The following is a 23893-nucleotide window of genomic DNA, read 5'->3' as shown; positions in this document are numbered from 1 at the left end:
CATGCATATACCCTTCTAGCCAGAGGTCTCCCCTCCCCCTTCTTCCCACTCCCAGGTGTAAGAAGGACGATTCCAGGAACCTAAGGCTTTGTTACTCTGCCCCATTTTCAATGAAGGGTAGGAGGGAGTTAGACAGGGGTTGGGGCGGGGCCAGTGAGCAGGATGCCTGGGTCTCCAGTTCCTGCCAGTAAGTCCCTAGGCCTCCATCTCTCTCCCTTGCTGTACCACCTTCACCACCATCCATGCGCCCCCAAGAGCCTTAGTGACTCTAGAAGAGACTCCAGGCAGGAGAAGCTGAAAGGACCTTTCACTCCCTACTTTTGGCCAGGGCCTTCTATGCCACCTGCCAAGGCCAGCAGGTAAAGTGGGAGGATGAGGGCGTGGAGAAAGGCTGGACACAGACCAAAGTGCAAACCTCCACCCTAGAATTAAGGAAAGGACATGAGTCTTGACAGGAGGTGTCCTTAGACGGGAAAATAGGTCTAAAAGGAAAGAGAGGAACGTGGAGAAGGTAGGCAGATTGTCTCAAGCAGGGTGTCTCAAGCAGGGTAGAGCCTGGGGCGGGAGGGAGGTGTTTGGTCAGGTTGTGGAGTTTGGGACTCTGGGCTTGCCCCCCTGGGATCTCCTGAGTGTAAAGTCAGTGGTGGATGGAAGGGAGTTGGTCAGGGAAGTTCAGGATGGCAGCAATCAGGAGAGAGTGAGACGTTGGTTGGGTGCCCAACTGCCGAGCTGTTCTGTTAGCGGCCCGCCCGGTATCTTGGCCTCCCAGGTTTGGGAGGAAGGGAGAGGCTGTGAGTGATTAGAAAGAAGGGAAAATAGAAGCAGAGCTGCCGCCGGCGCGGGAAGAAGATGAGGAGCGCAGCAAATGGAGAAAATGTGTCAAAAGCCCCGGACATATTCGAGGGAGGCTGGAGCAGGTTATGGTGAACTGGAAACCTAGAAACGGGCCTCTCCAACTTCGAAGTTCCCGGAGTTGGGGGCGCCCGGCGCGGGCGCCGCGGGCAGGCTGGGGTGGGGGACGGGCAGCTATGTCGTCAGGAACAGGGCGGCCCCGCTGCGGCCGCGTCTGCCTGGCCCGTCCCCTCCAGCCCAGCTCGGGCTCCAGCTCCAGCGCCGGCGCTTCAGCTGCGACCGCGAGCCCTCTCAAGCAAGGTAGAGACCCCGCGAGCCCCCCAGCGCCCCACTCTCCCCCATCGGAAAAGGACAGGCATAGGGAAGCCGAGAACCCATGGGCTGCGTTCGTGCTGCTGGGTCGGGAAGGAGGAAGCGTGACAGCTGAAGCGGGTATCGAGAAGGGTCTGCGCTGGGACACGGGGGTGCAGCGGGAGGGCTGGGCCAGAATCCGGTGGGTAACGTTTCCCAGACCTTCCCCTCCCTCCCTCCCGCTCATTCGGAGGGATGGTGAAGCCCGGTTCCCGGGACCCGACTCGGAGGGAAGTCCTTTTCGGAACCTCCACAGCGCCGCATGGGTGGAGAAGGGTTCTTGTTTGGCCTCCAGGTCCCCAACTTCCCACCCCCATCCTCTCCCCACCTGTCAATGGGAAGTCCTTTTCGGAACCTCCACAGCGCCGCATGGGTGGAGAAGGGTTCTTGTTTGGCCTCCAGGTCCCCAACTTCCCACCCCCATCCTCTCCCCACCTGTCACTGGGAAGTTTCTGAAAATACCTGAGTCTAAATCTCACTTTTCACCTTGATGGGAGAAATGAGCCTTCCTAGGGAAGAAAGGCAAATATTATTGGGCATCTCTTCAGCCTCAGCACAGACAAGCCCACATCCCCCAACCATGCCAGTATCGTAACTTCCTCCTATACTACGCAATGACACCCTCTACACACACACACACACACACACACACACACACACACACAACCCCCTCAGCCAGGTAGCACTGAAGTCTTCAGTGTTTGTGGAGGCTTAATAAGTTTTCAGGCTTCAAGCAAATGATTCCCTTTTGAGGGCTACCTACTAGCAGCAATGGTCGGGGAGAGGAGGAGGATACAGTCTATGATGTGATTAAGGAATTCAGAAGTCCAGGTAATCAGGACTGGACCCTCAAATTCAGAGCTCCTGCCCCCTGGGGCAGCCTCAATATTCTGGAGACGTAGCTATTTCCTGAGCAATGGTCGACTTAAAGGACTTGGAATGTTAGCAATGAATGCTTAAGTGAAAAAAGGAAACTTTAAATACTAACACAGGCTTTGGAAATAATATTTATCTCTTGGTTAAGATTTTAGTATTTGATGTTTAAAATTAGATCCAGAGAGCCATGAGCTCTAAGATTTAGTGGAATGTACTAAGGATGGGTGTCTAGAGTCTGACTGTGCCCTTAAGAGAGTAATTCTCTCTGTGTGCCTCAATTTCCTCCTCTGTAAAATATGAGGGTTGGTGACTCCCAGCTCTGTGGATGTTCTAAGATTCTCTGCCTCCAAGTCAACTTCTTCCTTTCTCACCCCAAGTGGGTAGGGGCAGGCAGGGAAACCAGAGGAGGGAAGGGAAGGGTGAGTCACAAATAGCTGGCAGGCTGGCAGCAGACCCCACCCTCCCAGCCCTGGCATTCGCCTAGACTAGCCCAGGTTATAGCCTCAGGGTTGGGATGGACCTGGAGGAAAAAAATGGACTTGTTCCAGGTCTTTAAGTCCCCAGGATCCCACAGTTTGCCGCCCTTCAGCTCCAGGGGTAGCTAAACTTTCAGTCAGAGAAGTCAAGAGAATCACTGAGAAGATCCCAGGAGCACTCGTTTCCAAGATTCCAGCCCAGGGGTGTCCTTGAACCCTGAGAGTCTAGTTCTAGCCACCTCGTCATCCTCCCAGAGGCAAAGTTCAGGATCCTGATACTACATGTTTGCACCTGACAGATATATTAATAACAAGGGGTAAGACGTACAACTGGGCTTCGCTGATGCTAGCAGTCCCTGAAATTTATGCCTTCCTGGTTCAAAGACATCATTTTTCCTAATCTCCAGAAATGTTTCTCTAGGTACTACCCTTGTGTAATAATGACAATAGCTGATGTTCATTGAGTTCTTATTCTGTGTCATGCTGTTTGCTAAGTACATTGCATATATCATCTTATTTAATGCCCATATTGCGACTGATTTCTGTAGGTGCCCACTTTACTGATGAGAAAACTGAGGCTCAGGGAGATGAAATGACCTCTCAAAGAGCTAGGATTGTGATCCTTGCCTGTCCAATTTGCAAGTTCATTCTCTTAACTTCTACTGTATACTACTTCTCCAGGTTTAAGACCTGGGGAGCTAGGAAGGAGCAAGAAAGAGTTAGATCATTGTAAAAAGAGAGGCAGAGAAGAAGCCTGTCCTCTCTCCTTTGCATTGTAACTTGTTTGCTCCCTCCTTGTCACTTTCTCCCTCAGATTCCATTTCCTAGAACTTTGGAGTCATCTTAGAATCCCCAGGGGTAATCAGAGAGGCTAATTAAGCTATCGAGGCCCCATTAGCCATAAGACTATTAGTATTCATTAGATCTGTTCGCAGCAGAAGTTGGAATATAGTCATTGAAAAGTGCCAGATGGGTAGAGTCCTTTCTCTGGGATGTCAGTATCCCAGAACCCTCTTCTGAGTGTTCCCAGAAAGCTGCTGGAACAGGAATGGTGTGCTGCATAAAAGTAGGCAGGAGAGATGTCCCAAGGGCAGGAGCTGCAGAGAAAGTCCTTGCATCATCAGAAAGGAAAAGGGCTGGGCTGTTCTGGGCTGTGCTTGAACACCCAAACTGCTTCCCTAACCCAACAAGCCCTGAATGAGTGGGTGGAGATCAGGGTGTTTGATGGGGTAGTCAATATGTGCTTTTCAGCATCATTCATTTATTTAACAGATATTTATTTAGCACCTACTCTATGTACTACAAATTATCTCCTTTCCTCTGACTGTCGGGTGGACACTCTGGCATCCTATTCCCATGTAACCATATTTGGATAAATAGCCCCAAATTATGAATCCCCAGCTTTACACAATCATTTGTACAACCAATATTGAGCACTCACTACATACTGGGAAGGGTATCCCAGGCAGACAGAACAGTAGGACTCATTGCTCTGAGCAGGGGAGAGCTTGGCATGCCTGAGGAACAGAAAGGAGCACAGTGAGACCAGATGGCGGGGTGTGAGGAGAAAGTGGAACAAGAGGAGGGCAGAGTGACAAGCAGAGGCACTACCACATGGCCTTGGGCTGGAGCCTTGGATTTTCCATCTATCAACTGCCTTAGGAAATCCAAGCTTCTCTGAGCTCCAGTTTCCTCATCTGCAGAATGGTTATGCCAATAATTTCCTATGTCTCATGATTTGATTCTAATTGTTAGTACAGTAATAACTAGCATTTCTTGTAGGCCTCCTAAATGTCAGGCATTATATGAGCGACTTTTCATATATTTTACTTAAGCCACACAACTGTGAAAAATGGTTCTCATTCTCCCCATTTTACAGATATAACTTCCCCAAGTCACACAGTGGTATCAGAGCTAAGAATGGGACCCAGATATGACTGATCCTAGTTCTGTTCCAAAACCGTGCTGTATTATATTAACGTAAGATGTATTATTATCATTATTGAATCAAGGCAAGTCGCCCACTGCACCTTGGTCCCTGGATCCAGTAGCCAAAACATGGAGCTCCCTAAGCACTGCTGACCTAGCAGAGTGGAAGGAAGTTCCCAGGAGCCGAGACACTAGCACTCGGCTCCACCGTCCCGGGACTGGGAAATACTAGATCTGTTGGCAGCAGAAGTTGGACTATAGTCGTTGAAAACTGCCAGATGGTTAGAGTCCTTTCTCTAGGATGTCAGTATCCCAGAATCCTCTTCTAAGAAGAGACTCTGTGAGTACCCAGAGTCTCTTCCCCTGCCTCTTCCCTACCCCGCGCCTAGGTCTCCACCCTTCCCTAGTGGAGCTCCGCGGAACGCAGTCCAGGCGGGGCCGGGGCTAGGGACCTTGCCGGAGCTGGTTCTGTGTCGCGCGTCAGAAGCGCTAGAGGTCGTTGCGGGGCGTGGGTGGCTCGGGGAGTGGGTGGCTGAGCGGAGCCGGGGTCTCTGGCCAGAGGCGGAACAAAATGGGGTCATGGCCAGGAAGACGCGCTAACGCAGTAAGAGTCACCCAGAGGGCCGGAACTGCCGGAACTGCCAAAGACCCGAGATGGGAGAGAGCGCAGGCTGGGGAGAGTCTGCAGAGATTGACGATGGCGGAAGAAAGCGCAGAAACAGACAAGGGACACACCCACAGAAACATATATAGACTGAGAAAGCCGGGTGCGGGTGGGAAGGTGAGGGTGGTCAGATGAATCAAGATAGTTTGGGGGAGAGGGAGAAGGATCCAGAAATGGAGAGACAGAGATGAGTCGGAGAAACAGAGACAGAGGACAGACAATGTCAGGGAAGGTAGAGGCATAGGGAAGAGGGACACAGGGAAAGGAAGATATTTAGGGAGGGACTAGGAGAGAAGGAAAGAACAAAAAATAATAGTGGGAGTACAGATAGAATGGAACAGACAGAAGAAAAGACACCCAGACAGCTGGCTCTTCCCACTGTACCCTCTGTCACTTTTCCCCAGGCCTACCCTCTGAAGAGGTCCAAGCAACGGAAGTACTACTACGAAGCTGCCTTTCTGGCCATCCTTGAGAAAAACAGACAGATGGCCAAGGAGAGGGGCCTAATAAGCCCCAGTGATTTTGCCCGGCTGCAAAAATACATGGAATGTGAGTCTTCCTGTCAGGCCTTCAGTTCTGGAGACCCTGCCCCAGAGAATCCCTCCTCCTCCTCATTACACCCCCTGGCCCCCAGCTTCCTCAGTGGCTTTGAGCAGTGTGCTGCTCAGATGTGCCCATGACTGGGAATGGGAGGAGTGGGAGATGGGGAGATGTCAGAAAAAGATCCGGATCTACCACAGTCTAACCCGGCTGCATTGTGCAAGGTCTCGGCTTTCTACCCACCTTCGCTATACCTGGACTGCTTGCTCCAGCTCTCAGAGAAGAGGTGTAAAGAGTGGTACTGTTCTGGAGGATCTGAAATATTTTTCTCTCTGTATTTCTGTGTTTCTTCTTGGAATTTCTTCATCTCATTTGAATCTTTTTTCCTGCTGGATTTCTCTGGCAGGAGAACTCAGCTGGACTAATAATGCTGTTCTCTTACTCTCTCTATACCCTAGACTCCACCAAAAAGGTCAGTGATGTCCTAAAGCTCTTTGAGGATGGCGAGATGGCTAAATATGTCCAAGGAGATGTGAGTGGCAGCTGGGAAATCCTCTCCTTGATCAACTCTTCCCATCTTTGTTTTTGATCCCCAACTTCCAGGAATTATGCTGGGCCTGCCCCTCACTATCCCCTCCAGAGATACCCTAGTGTCCATTGTCACTCCGACTATTGCTTTAGGATAAAACAAGAGATTCTATTACCTCAGGACTTAATCAAAGAAACCATACTCCTGCCTCAGATGCTTCTCAGCTCGGCACTTATTATCCCTGTCCCCACTACTCCCAATTCTTCAGCCCCAGCTCCGACCTTGCAGACTCCCCAGGATAATGCTCACTCTCATTATAGGCCATTGGGTACGAGGGATTCCAGCAATTCCTGAAAATCTATCTGGAATTGGATAATGTTCCCAGACACCTAAGCCTGGCACTGTTTCAATCCTTTGAGACTGGTCACTGCTTAAATGAGACAAATGTGGCAAAAGGTATGGTCAAGCAGGTAGGACTGGGCTGAGCCTCTGGCAGAAAAATCAAACTAGTATGGATTTGGGGATGAGAATTGACTTGAGTCACATGTTGTGCAGGTTGGGGGGGAAATTGGTGGAGAATAGTCAGGCTGGTCTAGGAGCTAAAGGGAGGAAAGGTAAAGGGGAAAGGTAAGTTGAGGGCAGTTGCTCACACCTGTAGTCCCAGCACTTTGGGAGGCTGAGGTGGGAGGATTGCTTGAGGTCAGGGGTTCAAGGTGCAGTGAGCGATAATCATGCCACTGCACTCCAACCTCAGTGACAGAGCGAGACCCTGTCTCTTAAAAAATCAGTAAATCTTTTTTGTAAAAAAAGGGAGTGGTGGAACAAACAAAGAATAAAACATGAGCCAAAGTGGAGGGAGCCCTGACTTCTGATCTGCTTTTTTGTAACCAGATGTGGTGTGTCTCAATGATGTTTCCTGCTACTTTTCCCTTCTGGAGGGTGGTCGGCCAGAAGACAAGTTAGAATGTGAGTTGCCCTTCTGAAGTGAGGTGGCGGGGCAGTGAAGGGAGAGAGAGGTGTTTCCCAGCCTCCTTTCCCTTATTCCTTCAGGATTCCTAAAGGCTGACAGGTCTAGACAAAGGTGGGGCCAGAGAATGAGCCCATTTCCTCTGTTCTCCCAGACTATTTATACCTAATGCCCTTCACCATAGTCACCCCAGTACCCATGTCTTGTACATTCCCATGTAGGCGGCCTAGGATGTCCTTGGGATATGGATTGTGTATTGTCTCCCCTGACACATTCACTGAGGGTGGAATCCATGCCTCTTTTCCTTTCCTTTTTGTCTCTTTCTCAGTCCCATCCCAGGCTCTAGGCTTCTCACCCAAAGGCTCTCTCCCTGTCTCTTTGTTTCCCCCATATTCTGGTATGAATTCTTTGGGTATCTCTCACAAACTGACCCTGGCCCCCCTAAAACATCCCACAGTCACCTTCAAGCTGTACGACACGGACAGAAATGGGATCCTGGACAGCTCAGTGAGTTGGGGACCCTGTATGCTGGGCAAGGGAATATGTGTTAATTTGTCTGCACCCTCCTGCCCCAACTCTTCCAGGGTCTTAAGAAACAGAAGAGGATGGGGGGAGAGGTTGAGTCCTCTAGGACTAAATTTGAAAGTAAGTCCCAAGCTCTTGAGCCCTCAAAGAGAATGCTGGAGACATGAATTGGGTCTGCCTTACAAACATACAAACACATTTATTTACTTGGCAGACGTACCTGAGAATGAGAGGTGTGAATCTGGGGTGGAACCCAGGAACACTGATTTCTGGAAGAGAGTTTGGATGGTGGTAGTAAAGGGGATGTGGCTGTGGCTCTTGCCCTTTTTGCTCCAGGAAGTGGACAAAATTATCCTACAGATGATGCGAGTGGCTGAATACCTGGATTGGGATGTGTCTGAGCTGAGGCCGGTAAGGCAGCTCTTCCTTCATGTCCCTTCTTGTATCTTCTTCCCTGGTGAGTCCTGCATCTGCCTTACCTCATCTCTGACAGGCAACCTGGTTCCCTTGGCTAGGATGGCTGGGCTGGATATCCTAAGAGGCAGTGGAGAGGTGTTGGGTCTGAAGACCCACTCATACTGAAAGTCCCTTTCCACTCTGTGCTCAGATTCTTCAGGAGATGATGAAAGAGATTGACTATGATGGCAGTGGCTCTGTCTCTCAAGCTGAGTGGGTCCGGGCTGGGGCCACCACCGTGCCACTGCTAGTGCTGCTGGGTCTGGAGATGGTGAGTAGGAGAGACTTTGGGGGATGAGTAAGACAGCCTTGGGTTATGCTTGCCAGGATTGGCCCTGTAAGGGCTTTGACACTCCCTAGCATCTACTGTGCCTTCCTAGACTCTGAAGGACGATGGACAGCACATGTGGAGGCCCAAGAGGTTCCCCAGACCAATCTACTGCAACCTGTGCGAGTCAAGCATTGGTCTTGGCAAACAGGGACTGAGCTGTAACCGTGAGTAATGGGAGCTGGGAGGTAGGGGAAGAGGGTCAGCCCAGCTATCTGTGGGAGCTTGACGCTGTGAACTTAGAAAGACCTAGGTTTGAATCCTGGGCTCTGCCACTGACTAGTTATGTGACCTTGGGAAAGCCACATCACTTCTTTAAGCCTTAGTTTCCTCAACTGAAAATGAGGTAACTGTGAGCATTAAAAAAGTTGGTGCAAGAAAAGTGCTTCAGATGGTGCATGCACATACTATAAGATGCAATAAAAAATATCTATTATGATTACTGTTGCTGTTAGACCTGGGCCTCCCAAGCATCATCCAGCTCAGTTCCTGCCTGGCACATGGATGGTGTGGGGCAGGCATGGGGTAGCAGCTGATCTTTTAGGAGGAAGAGTAAGGAAAAGGCGTGGGTTTTGGAGGTGGGCACCTCACCCCAAACTTTTATTCTGTTACACCCTCAAGCAAGGGATCACATATCTGATCCTGCCTCACCCTCAGGTAAGAAGGAAATGGGAGAGGCTCAGCTAAGCCTCCCAACTTCTTCCTTCTCCCTCAGTCTGTAAGTACACTGTTCACGACCAGTGTGCCATGAAAGCCCTGCCTTGTGAAGTCAGCACCTATGCCAAGTCTCGGAAGGACATTGGTGTGAGTGATCTCAAGCCTCCGCCCCCAACATCACCTACATCCTGGCCCTGGCCCTGGCCTTTGGCTCATTGCTGCCCTCAGCCCCTCCCTCCCCTAAGTCCTGCTCAGACCCTCCCAGACAAGGAACTGCCTTTCTCCCCAAGGTCCAATCACATGTGTGGGTGCGAGGGGGCTGTGAGTCCGGGCGCTGCGACCGCTGTCAGAAAAAGATCCGGATCTACCACAGTCTGACCGGGCTGCATTGTGTATGGTGCCACCTAGAGGTCAGTTTGGGAGCCATCCCTTCTGGGTACGTCTTAGGGCCCCGCAGAGCTGCCCTCTCCACGGGCCTCCCAGCCACACCTCCTTTACAGCCACAGTTGCCCCTGCTCCCAAGGGCTCTTTCCAGCCCAGACTGCCAGGTTGAGAGGAGACAGGGTTCCCTTCGTGATCTCTCTGTGCCCACCTCGTCTTTCAGATCCACGATGACTGCCTGCAAGCGGTGGGCCATGAGTGTGACTGTGGGCTGCTCCGGGATCACATCCTGCCTCCATCTTCCATCTATCCCAGTGTCCTGGTGAGACCCTCGGCAGCAGCGGGGAGGGGACAGGAGTGCCTCCCGGATTTCCCACACGCACAGAGTGGCATTTAGAATAGAAAGCTCATACTTTTAGGATTCAAGTCAGACCCCTCGATTTAGGGATTCATGCACAATACAGCTTTCCTTCCCTCTGCTTTCCTCCCCTCCCAGGCCTCTGGATCGGATCGTAAAAATAGCAAAACAAGCCAGAAGACCATGGATGATTTAAATTTGAGCACCTCTGAGGCTCTGCGGGTACAGGGCTGAGAGTCTTGGGCTTCATGATGGGGGCCGGTTTTTCGCTGGAGCCCTCATGGGTGGGAATGAAGTGGGAGAGCCTGGTGGGGAGCGGTTGATGCTCACTCTCCAGAAACTCCACCACGGTAGGGGAGGGAAGGGGAGGGAAACAGGAGGGAGGGGGGAAATATCTTGGTGGAATGCCAGCCCTCTGCCCCTGTCTCCAGGGCCCACCTTAACTCTGACAAAATCCTGCTTTCTTTATCCTTACTTTCTTCCCCCAATGCAGATTGACCCTGTTCCTAACACCCACCCACTTCTTGTCTTTGTCAATCCTAAGAGTGGCGGGAAACAGGGGCAGAGGTGAGGAGAGATATATTGGGTCTTCTAAGATGAGAGGGAGGGCCTGCCTGCAGCACTTGGAAGGTGGAAGGGGATGTGTGTGTCTGGAGGGGCATACCTTGAGGAACACACCAAGAGGGTGAGGTTCAGAAGATCACCCCCAACCCCTGCGCCTGCCTTGAGCTTTTCTTTTTCCCACACACAGGGTGCTCTGGAAGTTCCAGTATATATTAAACCCTCGACAGGTGTTCAACCTCCTAAAGGATGGTCCTGAGATAGGGTGAGCACAGGTTAGGGACTGTATCACAGTGTTTTCGTTGGTCTGTGTATCTGTATATGTTAGGAGAGTGCAGGAAAGAGTGCAGGTTGGGAGAGGAGGGCTAGAGATCCCCAAGAGGCCAGAATTCAGAATATTGCCTTCCCTTGGGTCACTGGGTATCCCATCCTCCGAGCTCTCTGGCCCATCTTTGTCCTGCTCTCAAAGAATGAAGATCCTATTTTTCCCTAACCACTGAGGAGTGGCTGTAACTTTCCCCCATTGTTCTTTTCTGTGACCTTCATAGAAACTCAAGTCTTTTGACGGAGGAAGGTCCTACAGAATGAAAGACAAGAAGCAATCTGCCTGCCGGGGACTTGGGTAGCCTCAGTCCTGTTATCCTTCTTCATCTTCTCTCTCCCCTTTGTCTCAGGCTCCGATTATTCAAGGATGTTCCTGATAGCCGGATTTTGGTGTGTGGTGGAGACGGTACAGTAGGCTGGATTCTAGAAACCATTGGTCAGTGCAGGGAGGGGCTCTGGGAAGGGATTGGGGTTGTAGTCTTGCAGAGCTAACTCACTCCATCCTTCTCTTCACCTGCCTCCGCAGACAAAGCTAACTTGCCGGTTTTGCCTCCTGTTGCTGTGTTGCCCCTGGGTACTGGAAATGATCTGGCTCGATGCCTAAGATGGGGAGGAGGTAAGTGGTTAGAAATTGTTTTGCTGTAGGCTGGGGGGAGTTGTGTAGGAAGGGAAAGGCACTTAGAGTCGAAACTAGGCATCTGGTATAGAAAGGATTGGGGAAGAAGAGGGGCACAGACAGGTGGATACAAAAGTGGAATGTCCAAAAAGAAGAGAGCTTTGGAAGAAGCAGGGACCACAGTCTGAACCTAGAAGGGTCGAGGGTGATAGTCCCCGTTCCTGTAAATATTTTTATGTTTCTCCCAACCAACTCTTATGGCTCAGAGAATCAAGGAGTGTGGGGGTGGGGAACAATGTATGAATAAAGAAGGTTATATAAGAGCTAAGCCAGATGCTGAGTGATGGAACTAGCAGGGAGCTTGGTCATGACTCATTCACTCATTCAAACAATTAACCAGGTAGTCATTAATTAATTCACTATGACTTCTTTCCGAGTATTGCAATAGTCTCCTAACTGCTCTCCCATTTCTAATCTCTTATGCCTTCCAAACAGAAAGAGTTTGAAGGATGGTATTGGTAGGTAAAGAGGTCAGTGTAGGGCAGATTGTGTTTGAGGAATCTTGGAGTTGAGGTTATTGGGTTCAGAGTCCAGCTCTAAGATCTTGCTGGAGATCTTAGGGAATAGAGATCTGCGAAGGGCAGCGGAAGGCATTCTAGGTGGAGGAAGTAGTGTAAGGCCAGAGGAGCCACCAAAAAACATGGTGGTGCATTGGGGGAACTGTAAGTCATTCATCATGATTGGGACATAGGGTGCAAGGTGGAAAATGTGGAGAGGGAAGACTAGTTGAGCAGAGTCCAGATTACGGAGGGTTATGAATACTGTGCCAGGGAGTTTTTAATTTTATCCTGCCAGAGATTGCAAGCTGACAGCCCACAGTAATGATTTTGTGTTGTTTTGTATTAGTTGCCTTGCAGTGTTTTCAATTTCTTTGTACTTGATTATTTCGAAGTGGGACATGTATTCTTCAGTTTGTCACAATCCCCTTGGCTCCCTGCTAGTCACTTATTCACTTTCCCTTTCTTTTTTTTTTTTTTTTTCTTGAGATGGAATCTCGCTCTGTTGCCCAGGCTGGAGTGCAGTGGTACCATCTCAGCTCACTGCAACCTCTGCCTCCCAGGTTCAAGTGATTCTCCTGTCTCAGCCTCCTGAGTAGCTGGAAATACAGGTGTGTGCCATCACGCCCTGCTAATTTTTGTATTTTTAGTAGAGACGAGGTAGGATGGTCTCAAACTCCTGACCTCAAGTGATCTGCCCACCTAGGCTTCCCAAAGTGTTGGGATTACAGGTGTGAGCCACCATGCCCAACCCACTTTACCATTCAAGCCACTCAGGTATTTGAGTGTGCAATCCCTGAACTATGGGCAAACTTTTTTTTTTTCTTTTTTTTTAACCCAATCAAACAAGCAGCAGTGAGGGAGAACTTGATGTAAGTAAAAGATGTAACTAAAAGAACAAATAGGAAGAAATATCTCTGAGTGCTCATTATAACTTAAGTTTTATATGTAGACATATAACCAATTCTTTGACCAGTTTTCAGATCCTCAACATCTTCATTTATAATATTAGACATTTTGAAATTACATATTTTATGTCTTCCCTGTATTCTGCAAACAAAAATCAAGTTAGCATAAACAAGCAAACAAGTTAGCAGAAAACATTGCAGTTTTCTGCTAACTCAACCTGAATCATGACAGTAAGGATATAAATATAGCACTAATGAAAATGTATGTTGGGCTGGGCACTGTGGCTCATTCCTATAATCCCAACACTTTGGGAGGCCAAGGTCAGAAGATCGCTTTAAGCCAGGAGCTGGAGACCAGCCTGGACAACAAAGTGAGACCAAGTCTCTACAAAATATTTTTTAAAAAATTAGCTGGGCATGGTGGCACGCACCTGTAGTCCCAACAACTCAGGAGGTGGAGGCTGGAGGATTCCTTGAGCCCAGGAGTTTCAGGCTGCAATGAGCTATGATTGGGCCACTGCACTCAATCCTGGGTGACACAGTGAGATCTCATCTCTAAAAATAAATAAACAAACACACAAATAAATAGCCAGGCATGGTGGCACATGACTATAGTCCCAGCTGAGGCTGAGGCGGGAGAATTGCTTCAGCTGAAAGATCGAGACTGTAGTGAACCGTGATTGCACCACTGCACTCCGGCCTGGGCAACAGTGTGAGACTTTAAATTGAAAAATAAAATGGAAAACATGTTGACACTGAAAAAATCATAAGATTTGAAGAGGGGGGATTGAAAGGAGTATCACTATGGGAGCTCTGTGGAAGATGGATTGTAGGAAGGAGACAGAATAGGAAATTACCTGTTTGCAGTAGTCCAGACAAGAGATGATGAACACAGAAGCCAAGGCAGCAGCAGTAGAGTTAATGAGGTAGAAGCCACAGCTCTGGATAACTGACAGGTTGTGGAGAAGGAGGTAGAGACAAGTCTAGGACATTTCCTAGGTTTGTGGACTTAGCAGATGGGGGTGGCATTTATTTATTCATTTATTCATTTATCTATTTTTATTTATTTATCTTTTTGAGACAGAGTCTCACTCTGTTGCCTAGACTGGAGTGCAGTGGCATGATCTCAGCTCACTGCAACCTCTACCTCCCAGGTTCCGGCAATTCTCCTGCCTTAGCCTCCTGAGTAGCTGAGATTGCAGGCGTCCACCACCACATCCAGCTAATTTTTGTATTTTAAGTGGAGACGAGATTTCACCATGCTGGCCAGGCTGGTCTCGAACTCCTGACCTCAGGTGATCCGCCTGCCTCTGCCTCCCAAAGTGCTGAGATTATATGTGTGAGCCACCGCGCCCAACCTTGGGGTGGCATTTATTAAGACAGGGAATATAGGAGGAAGACCAGTTTAAGGAAGAAAAATTCAGTTTGGGGCAGGTGGAGATGTTGTGGTGGGTGGTTAGAAATACATGTCAGGAATTTAGGAGAGAAGTCAAATATTTTAGGAGATACATGTTTGAGAGTCATCTGCTCCTAGGTGGTAATTGACATTCTGAGAGTAGCTGAGATTACCCAGAGAAGGAGGTAAGAGAAGGTGAACAAGGACAGCAAGATCCTGGTAAACACCCTATTTAACAGTTGAGCAGAGGAAGAGGAGTTATTAAAGGAGTCTGCATTAGTGTCCCATTGCTGCTGTCACCAATTACCACAAACAGTGGCTTAAAGCAACACAAATTTATTATCTTACAGTTCTGGATGAGAGAAGTCCAAAATGGGTCTCACTAGGCTAAAATCAAGGTGTTGGCAGGGCCGAGTTCTTTTCTAGAGGCTCTAGGGAAGAATCCTTTGCTTTTTCTAGTTTCTACAGGCTGTCTGCATTCCTTGGCTCAAGGTCCCCCTTCCAACCAGCGGTCTTATCACTCCAACCCCTGCTTCCACGGTCACATCTCCTTTTACAACTCTTTTCTCCTGCCTTCCTCTTTCACTTATAAGGACCCCTGTGATTACATTGGTACCACCCAGATAATCCAGTATGATCTCCCATCTCAAAATCCTCATTTTTTTTTTTTTTTTTTTTTTTTTAAGACAGAGTCTCCCTCTGTTGCCCAGGCTGTAGTGCAGTGGCACAATCTCGGCTCATCGCAACCTCTGCCTCCCTGGCTCAAGCGATTCTCATGTCTCAGTCTCCCAGGTAGCTGGGATTACAAGCCTGTGCCAACATGCTGGCTAATTTTTGTATTTTTAGTAGAGACAGGTTTCACCGTGCTGCCCATGCTGGTCTTGAACTCCTGACCTCAAGTGAACCGCCTGCCTCAGCCTCCCAAAGTGCTGGGATTACAGGCGTGAGCCACCGTGCCTGGCCTGAAATCCTCAATTTAAATGTATCTGCAAAGTCTCTTTTTCCATGTAGGGTAACATATTCACAGTTTCTTTTTTTCTTTCTTCTTCTTTTTTTTTTTTTTTTTTGAGAGGGAGTTTTGCTCTTGTTGCCCAGGCTGGAGTGCAATGGCACGGTCTGGGCTCGATACCACCTCTGCCTCCCAGGTTCAAGCGATTCTCCTGCCTCAGCCTCCCTAGTAGCTGGGATTACAGGCATGTGCCACAACGCCTGGCTGATTTTCTTTTGTTGTTGTTGTTATTGTTGTTTTTGTTTTTGGAGACGGAGTCTCACTCCATCGCACAGGCTGGAGTGCAGTGGCACAATCTCGGCTCACTGCAACCACTGCCTCCCAGGTTCAAGTGATTCTCCGGCCTCAGCCTTCTGAGTAGCTGAGATTACAGGCGTGCGTCATCACAACTGGCTAATTTTTGTATTTTTAGTAGAGACAGGGTTTTGCCATGTTGGCCAGGCTGGTGTCAAACTCCTGACCTCAGGTGATCCACCCGCCTTGGCCTCCCAAAGTGCTGGGATTACAGGCATGAGCCACCTCACCCAGCAATATTCAGTTTCTTGAGATTAAGATGTGGACCTCTTTGAGAAGCTAGTATTCTGCCTACCACAAAGACTAAAAAGGAATAGTCAAAGAGAAAGGAAAGTCAAAGGAAAATCCCTCTGTAACCGAGAGAGTGATGTTTCAGAGGTTAAGTGAAGACTTTCTTTTTTTTTTTTTGAGACGGAGTCTCGCTCTGTCACCCAGGCTGGAGTGCAGTGGCGCGATCTCGGCTCACTGCAAGCTCCGCCTCCCGGGTTCACGCCATTCTCCTGCCTCAGCCTCCCCTAGTAGCTGGGACTGCAGGCGCCCACCATCACGTCTGGCTAATTTTTGGTATTTTTAGTAGAGACGGGGTTTCACCGTGGTCTCGATCTCCTGACCTCGTGATCCGCCCGCCTCGGCCTCCCAAAGTGCTGGGATTACAAGCGTGAGCCACCGCGCCCGGCCAAGTGAAGACTTTCAAGAGTTAAAATGAGAACGAAAGATACACTGTTGGCAGGAGTCATTGGCAATCTTTGCCAAAAAAGTTTCAGCAGGGTGGGATGGGCAAAAGGTAAATTACAGTGGATTGAACCCTCAATAGAATGTGAGAAAGTGGAGACTTTTTTTCTTTTTCTTTTTCTTTTCTTTCTTTCTTTCTTTTTTTTTTTTTTTTTTTTTTTTGAGACAGAGTTTTGCTCTTGTTGCCCAGGACGGAGTGCAATGGCGCGATCTCGGCTCATTGCAACCTCCACCTCCCGGGTTCAAGCGATTCTCCTGCATCAGCCTCCCAAGTAGCTGGAATTACAGGCATGTGCCACCACGCCCAGCTAATTTTGTATTTTTAGTAGAGATGGGGTTTCTCCATGTTGTTCAGGCTGGTCTCGAACTCCTGACCTCAGGTGATCCACCTGCCTTGGCCTCCCAAAGTGCTGGGTATTACAGATGTAAGCTACTGCGCCCAGCTGTGAAGACATTTTTAAAACCTTTTTTCTTCCCTGACTACAATTATAATATATGCTGGTGGTAAAAAATAACTCAAACATTTCATATATATGTGCCAAGAAAGTGAAAGCTCCCTATAATCTATGCCCCACAGTTTTGGGGGCTGTTCCTCCATGTTTTACTTCCTAGACACAAACTAACGTATATTTAAACAATGAGATCATTTTATAGATGTTTTTCTTCTTTTTCTAACTTAACAGTTCACATTGGTTATCATTATATTTCTATACAGTCAGGTTTGCCTCATCCATTTTCACACTGAATAGAGTTCCGTTGTGTGAATGTGTAATCATTTATAAACAGTTCCCTATTGGTGGACATTAGGGTAGCATTCAGTTTTTTAATCTTACAAACCGTGGTGCAGTGAACACTCATACATCTATCTCTGCGCACAGATATGAACATTTCTCTAGGAGAGATTTCTAGAAGTAGAATTGCTGACTCGGAGAATATGAACATTTTTATTTTATTTTATTTATTTTTTTGAGATGGAGTTCTGCTCTTGTTACCCAGGCTGGAGTGCAATAGTACAATCTCGGCTCACTGCAACCTCCACCTCCCAGGTTCAAGCGATTCTCATGCCTCAGCCTCCCAAGTAGCTGGGACTAAAGGCATGCACCACCACGCCTGGCTAATTTTTTGTATTTTCAGTAGAGATGAGGCTTCACCATGTTGGCCAGGCTGATCTCGAACTTTTGACCTCAGGTGATCCTCCCACCTGGGCCTCCCAAAGTGCTGGGATTACAAGTGTGAGCCACCACACCCAGCTGAAAATAACTATTAATAGTAAAATGTTCATGCTGGACATGGTGGCTCATGCCTGTAATCCCAGCACTTTGGGAGGCCAAGGCGGGTGGATCATGAGGTCAGGACTTCAAGACCAGCCTGGCCAAGATGGTGAAACCTCGTCTCTAATAAAAATACAAAAATCAGCTGGGTATGGTGGCAGGCACCTGTAATCCCAGCTACTCAGTAGGCTGAGGCAGGAGAATCGCTTGAACCCAGGAGGCGGAGGTTGCAGTGAGCCGAGATCACGCCACTGCACTCCAGCCTGGACGACAGAGCTAGACTCCATCTCGAAAAAAAAAAAAAGGGTATTTTCTTTTTAAAAAAACTATTCAAATAGCCGAACATGGTGGCTCACACCTGTAATCCCAGCACTTTGGGAGGCCAAGGCTGGAAGATCGCTTGAGCCCAGGAGTTTGAGACCATCCTGGGCTACATAGTGAGACCTCGTCTCTATGAAAAGTAAAATAATTAGCCAGGCATGGTGGCACATGCCTGTGGTTCCAGATACTCAGGAGGCTGAGGCAGGAGGATAGCTTGAGCCTGGCAGGTTGAGGCTGCAGTGAGCCAGTGCACTCCAGCTTGGGCAAGAGAACAAGATCCTGTCTCAAAAAAAAAATTACACAAATGGGCTGGGCGCGGTGGCTCACGCCTGTAATCCCAGCGCTTTGGGAGGCCAAGGTGGGCGGATCATGAGGTCAGGAGATCAAGACCATCCTGGCTAACATGTTGAAACCCTGTCTCTACTAAAAATACAAAAAATTGGCTGGGCGTGGTGGCACACGCCTGTAATCCCAGCTACTTGGGAGGCTGAGCAGGAGCATAGGTTGAACCTGGGAGGCGGAGGTTGCAGTGAGACGAGATCGTGCCACTGCACTCTAGCCTGGGCAACAGAGCCGGACTCCGTCTCAAAAAAAAAAAAACTTACATAAATAAGTCATCAGTACATTGTCACCATAAAGATTTAAAGACTCCCCACAAAACTCCATGTACCTCCTCAGAGATAAACATTGTTTCCTATTTACAGTCATTTTTCTGTTTTTACATGCATGCACACACACACACACACACACACACACATATGCATAAACAGACAACTTTTTTTTTTTGAGACGGAGTCTCACTCTGTCACCCAGGCTGGAGTACAGTGGCGTGATCTCAGCTCCCTGCAACCTCTGCCTCCTGGCTTCAAGTGATTCTCCCTGTCTCAGCCTCCTGAGTAGCTGGGATTACAGGCGCCCACCACCATGCCCAGCTAATTTTTGTATTTTTAGCAGAGACAGGGTTTCACCATGTTGGCCAGGTTGATCTCGAACTCCTGACCTTAGGTGATCTGCCCACCTCGGCCTCCCAAAGTGCTGGGATTACAGGCATGAGTCATGGCACCCAGCGAAAAATATGTTTTGATAAAATTTGATAACATTTTGATAATAATTGCCAAAATGCTTTCCAAAAATGACTTATCAAGTCATGCCGTAGCTAACAGCAAATGAGAATGCCAATTTATTCATAAACTCATTAGCACTTGGTTTTCTGAATCTCATTATACTTTGCCAACCTGATAGGCAACAAAAGTTAGCTAATTGTTGTAATTATGGTTCTTGAAATTGTTAGTAATACTGAGCACCTTTCATATGCATATTGGCCATTCGTATTTTTTCTTCTATCATAGGCTTGTTTGTATTATTTGCGCATTTTTCCTTTTTTGTTTCTTTCTTTGTTTTGAGATAGCCTTGCTCTGCTGCCCATGCTGCTCACAGCTCACCACAGCCTCGAACTCCTAGGCTCATGCAATCCTCCCACCTCAGAGTAGCCTGGACTACAGTCACATGCCACCACACCTGGCTAATTTTTTTTTTTTTTTTTTTGAGACAGAGTTTCACTCTTGTTGCCCAGGCTGGAGTGCAGTGGCACAATCTCGGCTCACTGCAACCTCCGCCTCCTGAGTTCAAGCGATTCTCCTGCCTCACCCTCCCAAGTAGCTGGGATTACAGGTGTCTGCCACCACGCCTTGCTAATTTTTTGTATTTTTAGTAAAGATGGGGTTTCTTTTTTTTTTTTTTTTTGAGACGGAGTCTCGCTCTGTCGCCCAGGCTGGAGTGCAGTGGCGCAGTCTCAGCTCACTGCAAGCTCCGCCTCTCGGGTTCACGCCATTCTCCTGCTTCAGCCTCTCCGAGTAGCTGGGACTACAGGTGCCCGCCACCACGCCCAGCTAATTTTTTTGTATTTTTAGTAGTGACGGGGTTTCACCGTGGTCTCGATCTCCTGACCTCGTGATCCGCCCACCTCGGCCTCCCAAAGTGCTGGGATTACAAGCGTGAGCCACCGCGCCCGGCGCAAAGATGGGGTTTCACCATGTTGGCCAGGCTGGTCTGAAACTCCTGACCTGTGATCTGCCCGCCTCGGCCTCCCAAAATGCTGGGATTACAGGCGTCAGCCATCGCACCTGGCCTACACCTGGCTAATTTTTTATTTATTTATTTATTTATTTATTTTTGAGAAGGAGTCTTGCTCTGTCACCCAGGCTGGAGTGCAGTGGCGCGATCTCGGCTCACTGCAAGCTCCACCTCCTGGGTTCATGCCATTCTCCTGCCTCAGCCTCCCGAGTAGCTGGGACTACAGGTGCCCACCACCACACCTAGCTAATTTTTTGTATTTTTAGTAGAGTCAGGGTTTCACCATGTTAGCCAGGATGGTCTCAATCTCCTGACCTCGTGATCCGCACGCCTCTGCCTCCCAAAGTGCTGGGATTACAGGCATGAGTCACCGACACCTGGCTAATTTTTATATTTTTTATAGAGATGAGGTTTTCCATGTTGTCCAGGCTGGTCTCAAACTCCTGGCCTCAAGGGATTACCCGCTTCAGCCTCCCAAAGTGCTGGGACTACAGGAGTGAGCCACTGCACCTGGCCTTGTTTGTTTTTTGAGATGGGGTCTCACTATGTTGGCCAGGCTGGTCTCGAACTCCTGGGTTTGAGCAATCCTCCTGCCATGTAGCTGGGATTATAGGGGCTACCATGTCCGTCTAGTTTTAAATTTTAATATAATTATATTTATCTATCTTTTTTGGGGGGCTTCTAGTTTTGTATCCATTCAAAGATTATAAAAACATTTACTAATGTTTTCTTCTAGTACAAATTCTGGCCAGGCGCAGTGGCCTGTAATCCCAGCACTTTAGGAGGTTTGGGGTATGGATGGCCACATCATGCAGGTAGCGAGCATAGAACCCAGTAGGTAGTTTCTCATGCTGCTCCTCCCTTTCCCCAGCACGATTTATTGAATAATCTATCTTTTCCCCATTTATTTGAAATGACATCACATACTAAATTTCTATATATACTTGAGTCTATTTGGGGGCTCTCTGTTCTTTACTATTGAACCTTTTATTCCATTCACTCTGCCTGTATAACACTGTTTACACATGGTTGCTTTATACTGTGGTCTGTCTGAATGGGGAGTGAAAGCATCAGGGGTCGAGGGTGAGAGAGGATTATCCCCATTTGTCACCCATCTTTTTCAGCATTCTCCTGGCTATTCTCTCCAACCTTCCAGATGACTGTTGGCACCATCTTTGCATATCCACACACATTAGAAACATTCACCCTCCACACAGCATGGAGGAAAGGTCCATGGGAGCTGTGACCATGCACGCTGCCCTGTCACTGGCTAAGGCTGGGAGGCTTTGCAGAAACAGGGCAGAAGGCCCCCGGGAATTTGTGGAATTGGGAGCTGAGAAGAGGCCTCTCTGGAACCCAGAGCTCAGTGCTAACCTGTCTTCTCCACTCCTAGGGTATGAAGGACAGAATCTGGCAAAGATCCTCAAGGATTTAGAGATGAGTAAAGTGGTACATATGGATCGATGGTCTGTGGAGGTGATACCTCAACAAACTGAAGAAAAAAGTGACCCAGTCCCCTTTCAAATCATCAATAACTACTTCTCTATTGGTGTGGTCAGTGGAATGGGGCCTGGGGAGAAGGGAGAAAGCGGGGGCCAAGCAGTCAGAAGCTGGAGGAGAGCAGAAAAGGAGGGGGAGGTTAAGTGACCTGTGACACAGGGAAATTGGGAGGGCAGTACAGTGCTGTGAGTCGCAAGGGAAGATCTTGGGACATGCTATGGGGAGCAGCATGGGGACTTGGGAGAGAGGGGAGACTGGGAGGGAGAGCTCTGTACTGACCTTCATGTCCTGAACTCTCCAGGATGCCTCTATTGCTCATCGATTCCACATCATGCGAGAGAAATATCCGGAGAAGTTCAACAGCAGGTTAGGGAAAGGAGGGGGTGGTGTGGGCATACAGTGTCAGGAGCCAGGTTTTGACCAAGTTTGACTCAGATTGCTCAGAAGAGCAGTGGCACCTCTAGGAGATCCCCCAACCAAAGCCACCCTTGTTTCCCATGGGACTAAAGTTAGGAGGTTGATGCCCTTCCCTGTCACTTACCACCCCTGCCAGCACTGTGTAACCCGTCCCTTCCTACTGGGCCTTGTGTTGGGGCTGACACAGAATGAAGAACAAGCTCTGGTACTTCGAATTTGCCACATCTGAATCCATCTTCTCAACATGCAAAAGGCTGGAGGAGTCTTTGACAGTTGAGGTGTGTGTAATAAGACTCAACCCTACATCCTTTTCAGCTTCTTAATGGCCAAGTTTCTCCCTCCATGGCACCCTTAGGAACTTCCCATATTCTTGAACCTATGCTTCTTTGACCTCCCAGCTCTCCTACCCCAATTCTCCAAGTCCTCAAGATACACTAGTCCCTATTTCCATCCCTTGCACACCTCCAAATCCTGCCCTCTCCAGTTTGTCATCTGGTGGAGGGAGCGATCACATCTGTGATCATGCCATGAGGTGAGGATCTGTACCCTCCCTAACTGGGACTGTGCCCCCTCCTCTCAGATCTGTGGGAAACCGCTGGATCTGAGCAACCTGTCCCTAGAAGGCATCGCAGTGCTAAACATCCCTAGCATGCATGGTGGCTCCAACCTCTGGGGTGATACCAGGAGACCCCATGGGGATATCTATGGGATCAACCAGGCCTTAGGTGCTACAGCTAAAGTCATCACCGACCCTGATATCCTGAAAACCTGTGTACCAGGTGAGAGGAGCAGCCTTGGGAGCTGAGTGGGCAGGACCAAGGGAAAGTGTGACTCCCTATGGGGATACCCTGTTTATGTAAAACTTAACTCCCTGCTTCGTCCCCAGACCTAAGTGACAAGAGACTGGAAGTGGTCGGATTGGAGGGTGCAATTGAGATGGGCCAAATCTATACCAAGCTCAAGAATGCCGGACGTCGGCTGGCCAAGTGCTCTGAGATCACCTTCCAGTAAGGAAGACTCCACTAGGGTCCCTGAGGGAAGGTGTGGGGCTGGGGCAGCAGAAGGGTCATGGGAATGGTGGGGAGGGGCTTCACTAGATCTCCCTCAGTGACAAAAGTCTCAAAGCCAACCTGAGAAGCAGAGTTTTGGTATTCGATTGGTAAGGAAATCACTAATGTTCCTTGGCCTCCTATAGCACCACAAAAACCCTTCCCATGCAAATTGACGGAGAACCCTGGATGCAGACGCCGTGTACAGTGAGTATTGATGATCCCAGCCAAAAACTAAACCGTTGGGCTCCATGGATCGTAAATCCCCATTCCACAGCTTCTTTACACCCTTCTGATGCCTGAACTTCCCCTGCACATCATTCATCCTAAACCCTGATTTCTCAGCCCCTGGTTTCCCTATCATGGCCTCTCCGGGAACCTAGCAACCCACCCCAAACCCCACAGATTTCCCTCCAAATCTCTGAAGCCACAGCCCCAAAGCATCAGGTCCTGCCTCTGAATGTGCTCCCTTCCCTTCCAGATCAAGATCACCCACAAGAACCAGATGCCCATGCTCATGGGCCCACCCCCCCGCTCCACCAATTTCTTTGGCTTCTTGAGCTAAGGGGGGACACCCTTGGCCTCCAAGCCAGCCTTGAACCCACCTCCCTGTCCCTGGACTCTACTCCTGAGGCTCTGTACATTGCTGCCACATACTCCTGCCAGCTTGGGGGAGTGTTCCTTCACCCTCACAGTATTTATTATCCTGCACCACCTCACTGTTCCCCATGCGCACACACATACACACACCCCAAAACACATACATTGAAAGTGCCTCATCTGAATAAAATGACTTGTGTTTCCCCTTTGGGATCTGCTAAGTAAGTGGTACACTTCCTTCTTTTATACCTTAACTCCTTAAATGACACAGATTCTCCCGGCCGGGCGCGGTGGCTCACGCTTGTAATCCCAGCACTTTGGGAGGCCGAGGCGGGCAGATCACGAGGTCAGGAGATCGAGACCACGGTGAAACCCC

General features: G+C 48.9%; 1 protein-coding gene across 10 annotated transcripts; it reads left to right on the top strand.

Moving 5' to 3' along the window:
* Positions 1-90: 90 nt before the first annotated feature.
* On the top strand, positions 91-23738 carry DGKA (diacylglycerol kinase alpha). 10 transcript variants are annotated; one of them, XM_003252837.3, is made up of 24 exons: positions 91-359; positions 5553-5697; positions 6147-6220; positions 6538-6673; positions 7109-7183; positions 7642-7691; positions 8046-8120; positions 8317-8436; positions 8546-8660; positions 9209-9297; positions 9441-9560; positions 9755-9853; positions 10028-10111; positions 10383-10456; positions 10641-10715; positions 11125-11210; positions 11301-11390; positions 21345-21505; positions 21753-21817; positions 22056-22146; positions 22449-22647; positions 22755-22875; positions 23064-23124; positions 23399-23738. In XM_003252837.3, the coding sequence occupies exons 2-24, from the start codon at positions 5634-5636 to the stop codon at positions 23480-23482; spliced, it is 2208 nt and encodes a 735-aa protein (XP_003252885.1). In that variant the 5' UTR covers positions 91-359; positions 5553-5633; the 3' UTR covers positions 23483-23738. The 10 variants fall into 10 exon arrangements, with proteins under 10 accessions (XP_003252885.1, XP_030678334.1, XP_030678335.1 ...); XM_030822474.1 differs by having other exon boundaries at positions 177-359; positions 5553-5986; XM_030822475.1 differs by lacking the exon at positions 91-359 and adding an exon at positions 1042-1152.
* Positions 23739-23893: the final 155 nt, after the last annotated feature.

This window comes from Nomascus leucogenys, chromosome 11, assembly GCF_006542625.1.
Source record: "Nomascus leucogenys isolate Asia chromosome 11, Asia_NLE_v1, whole genome shotgun sequence".
NCBI lineage: Eukaryota > Metazoa > Chordata > Mammalia > Primates > Hylobatidae > Nomascus > Nomascus leucogenys.
The sequence above is the reverse complement of the archived record's forward strand: the minus strand, read 5'-3'. Positions and strand labels throughout refer to the sequence as shown.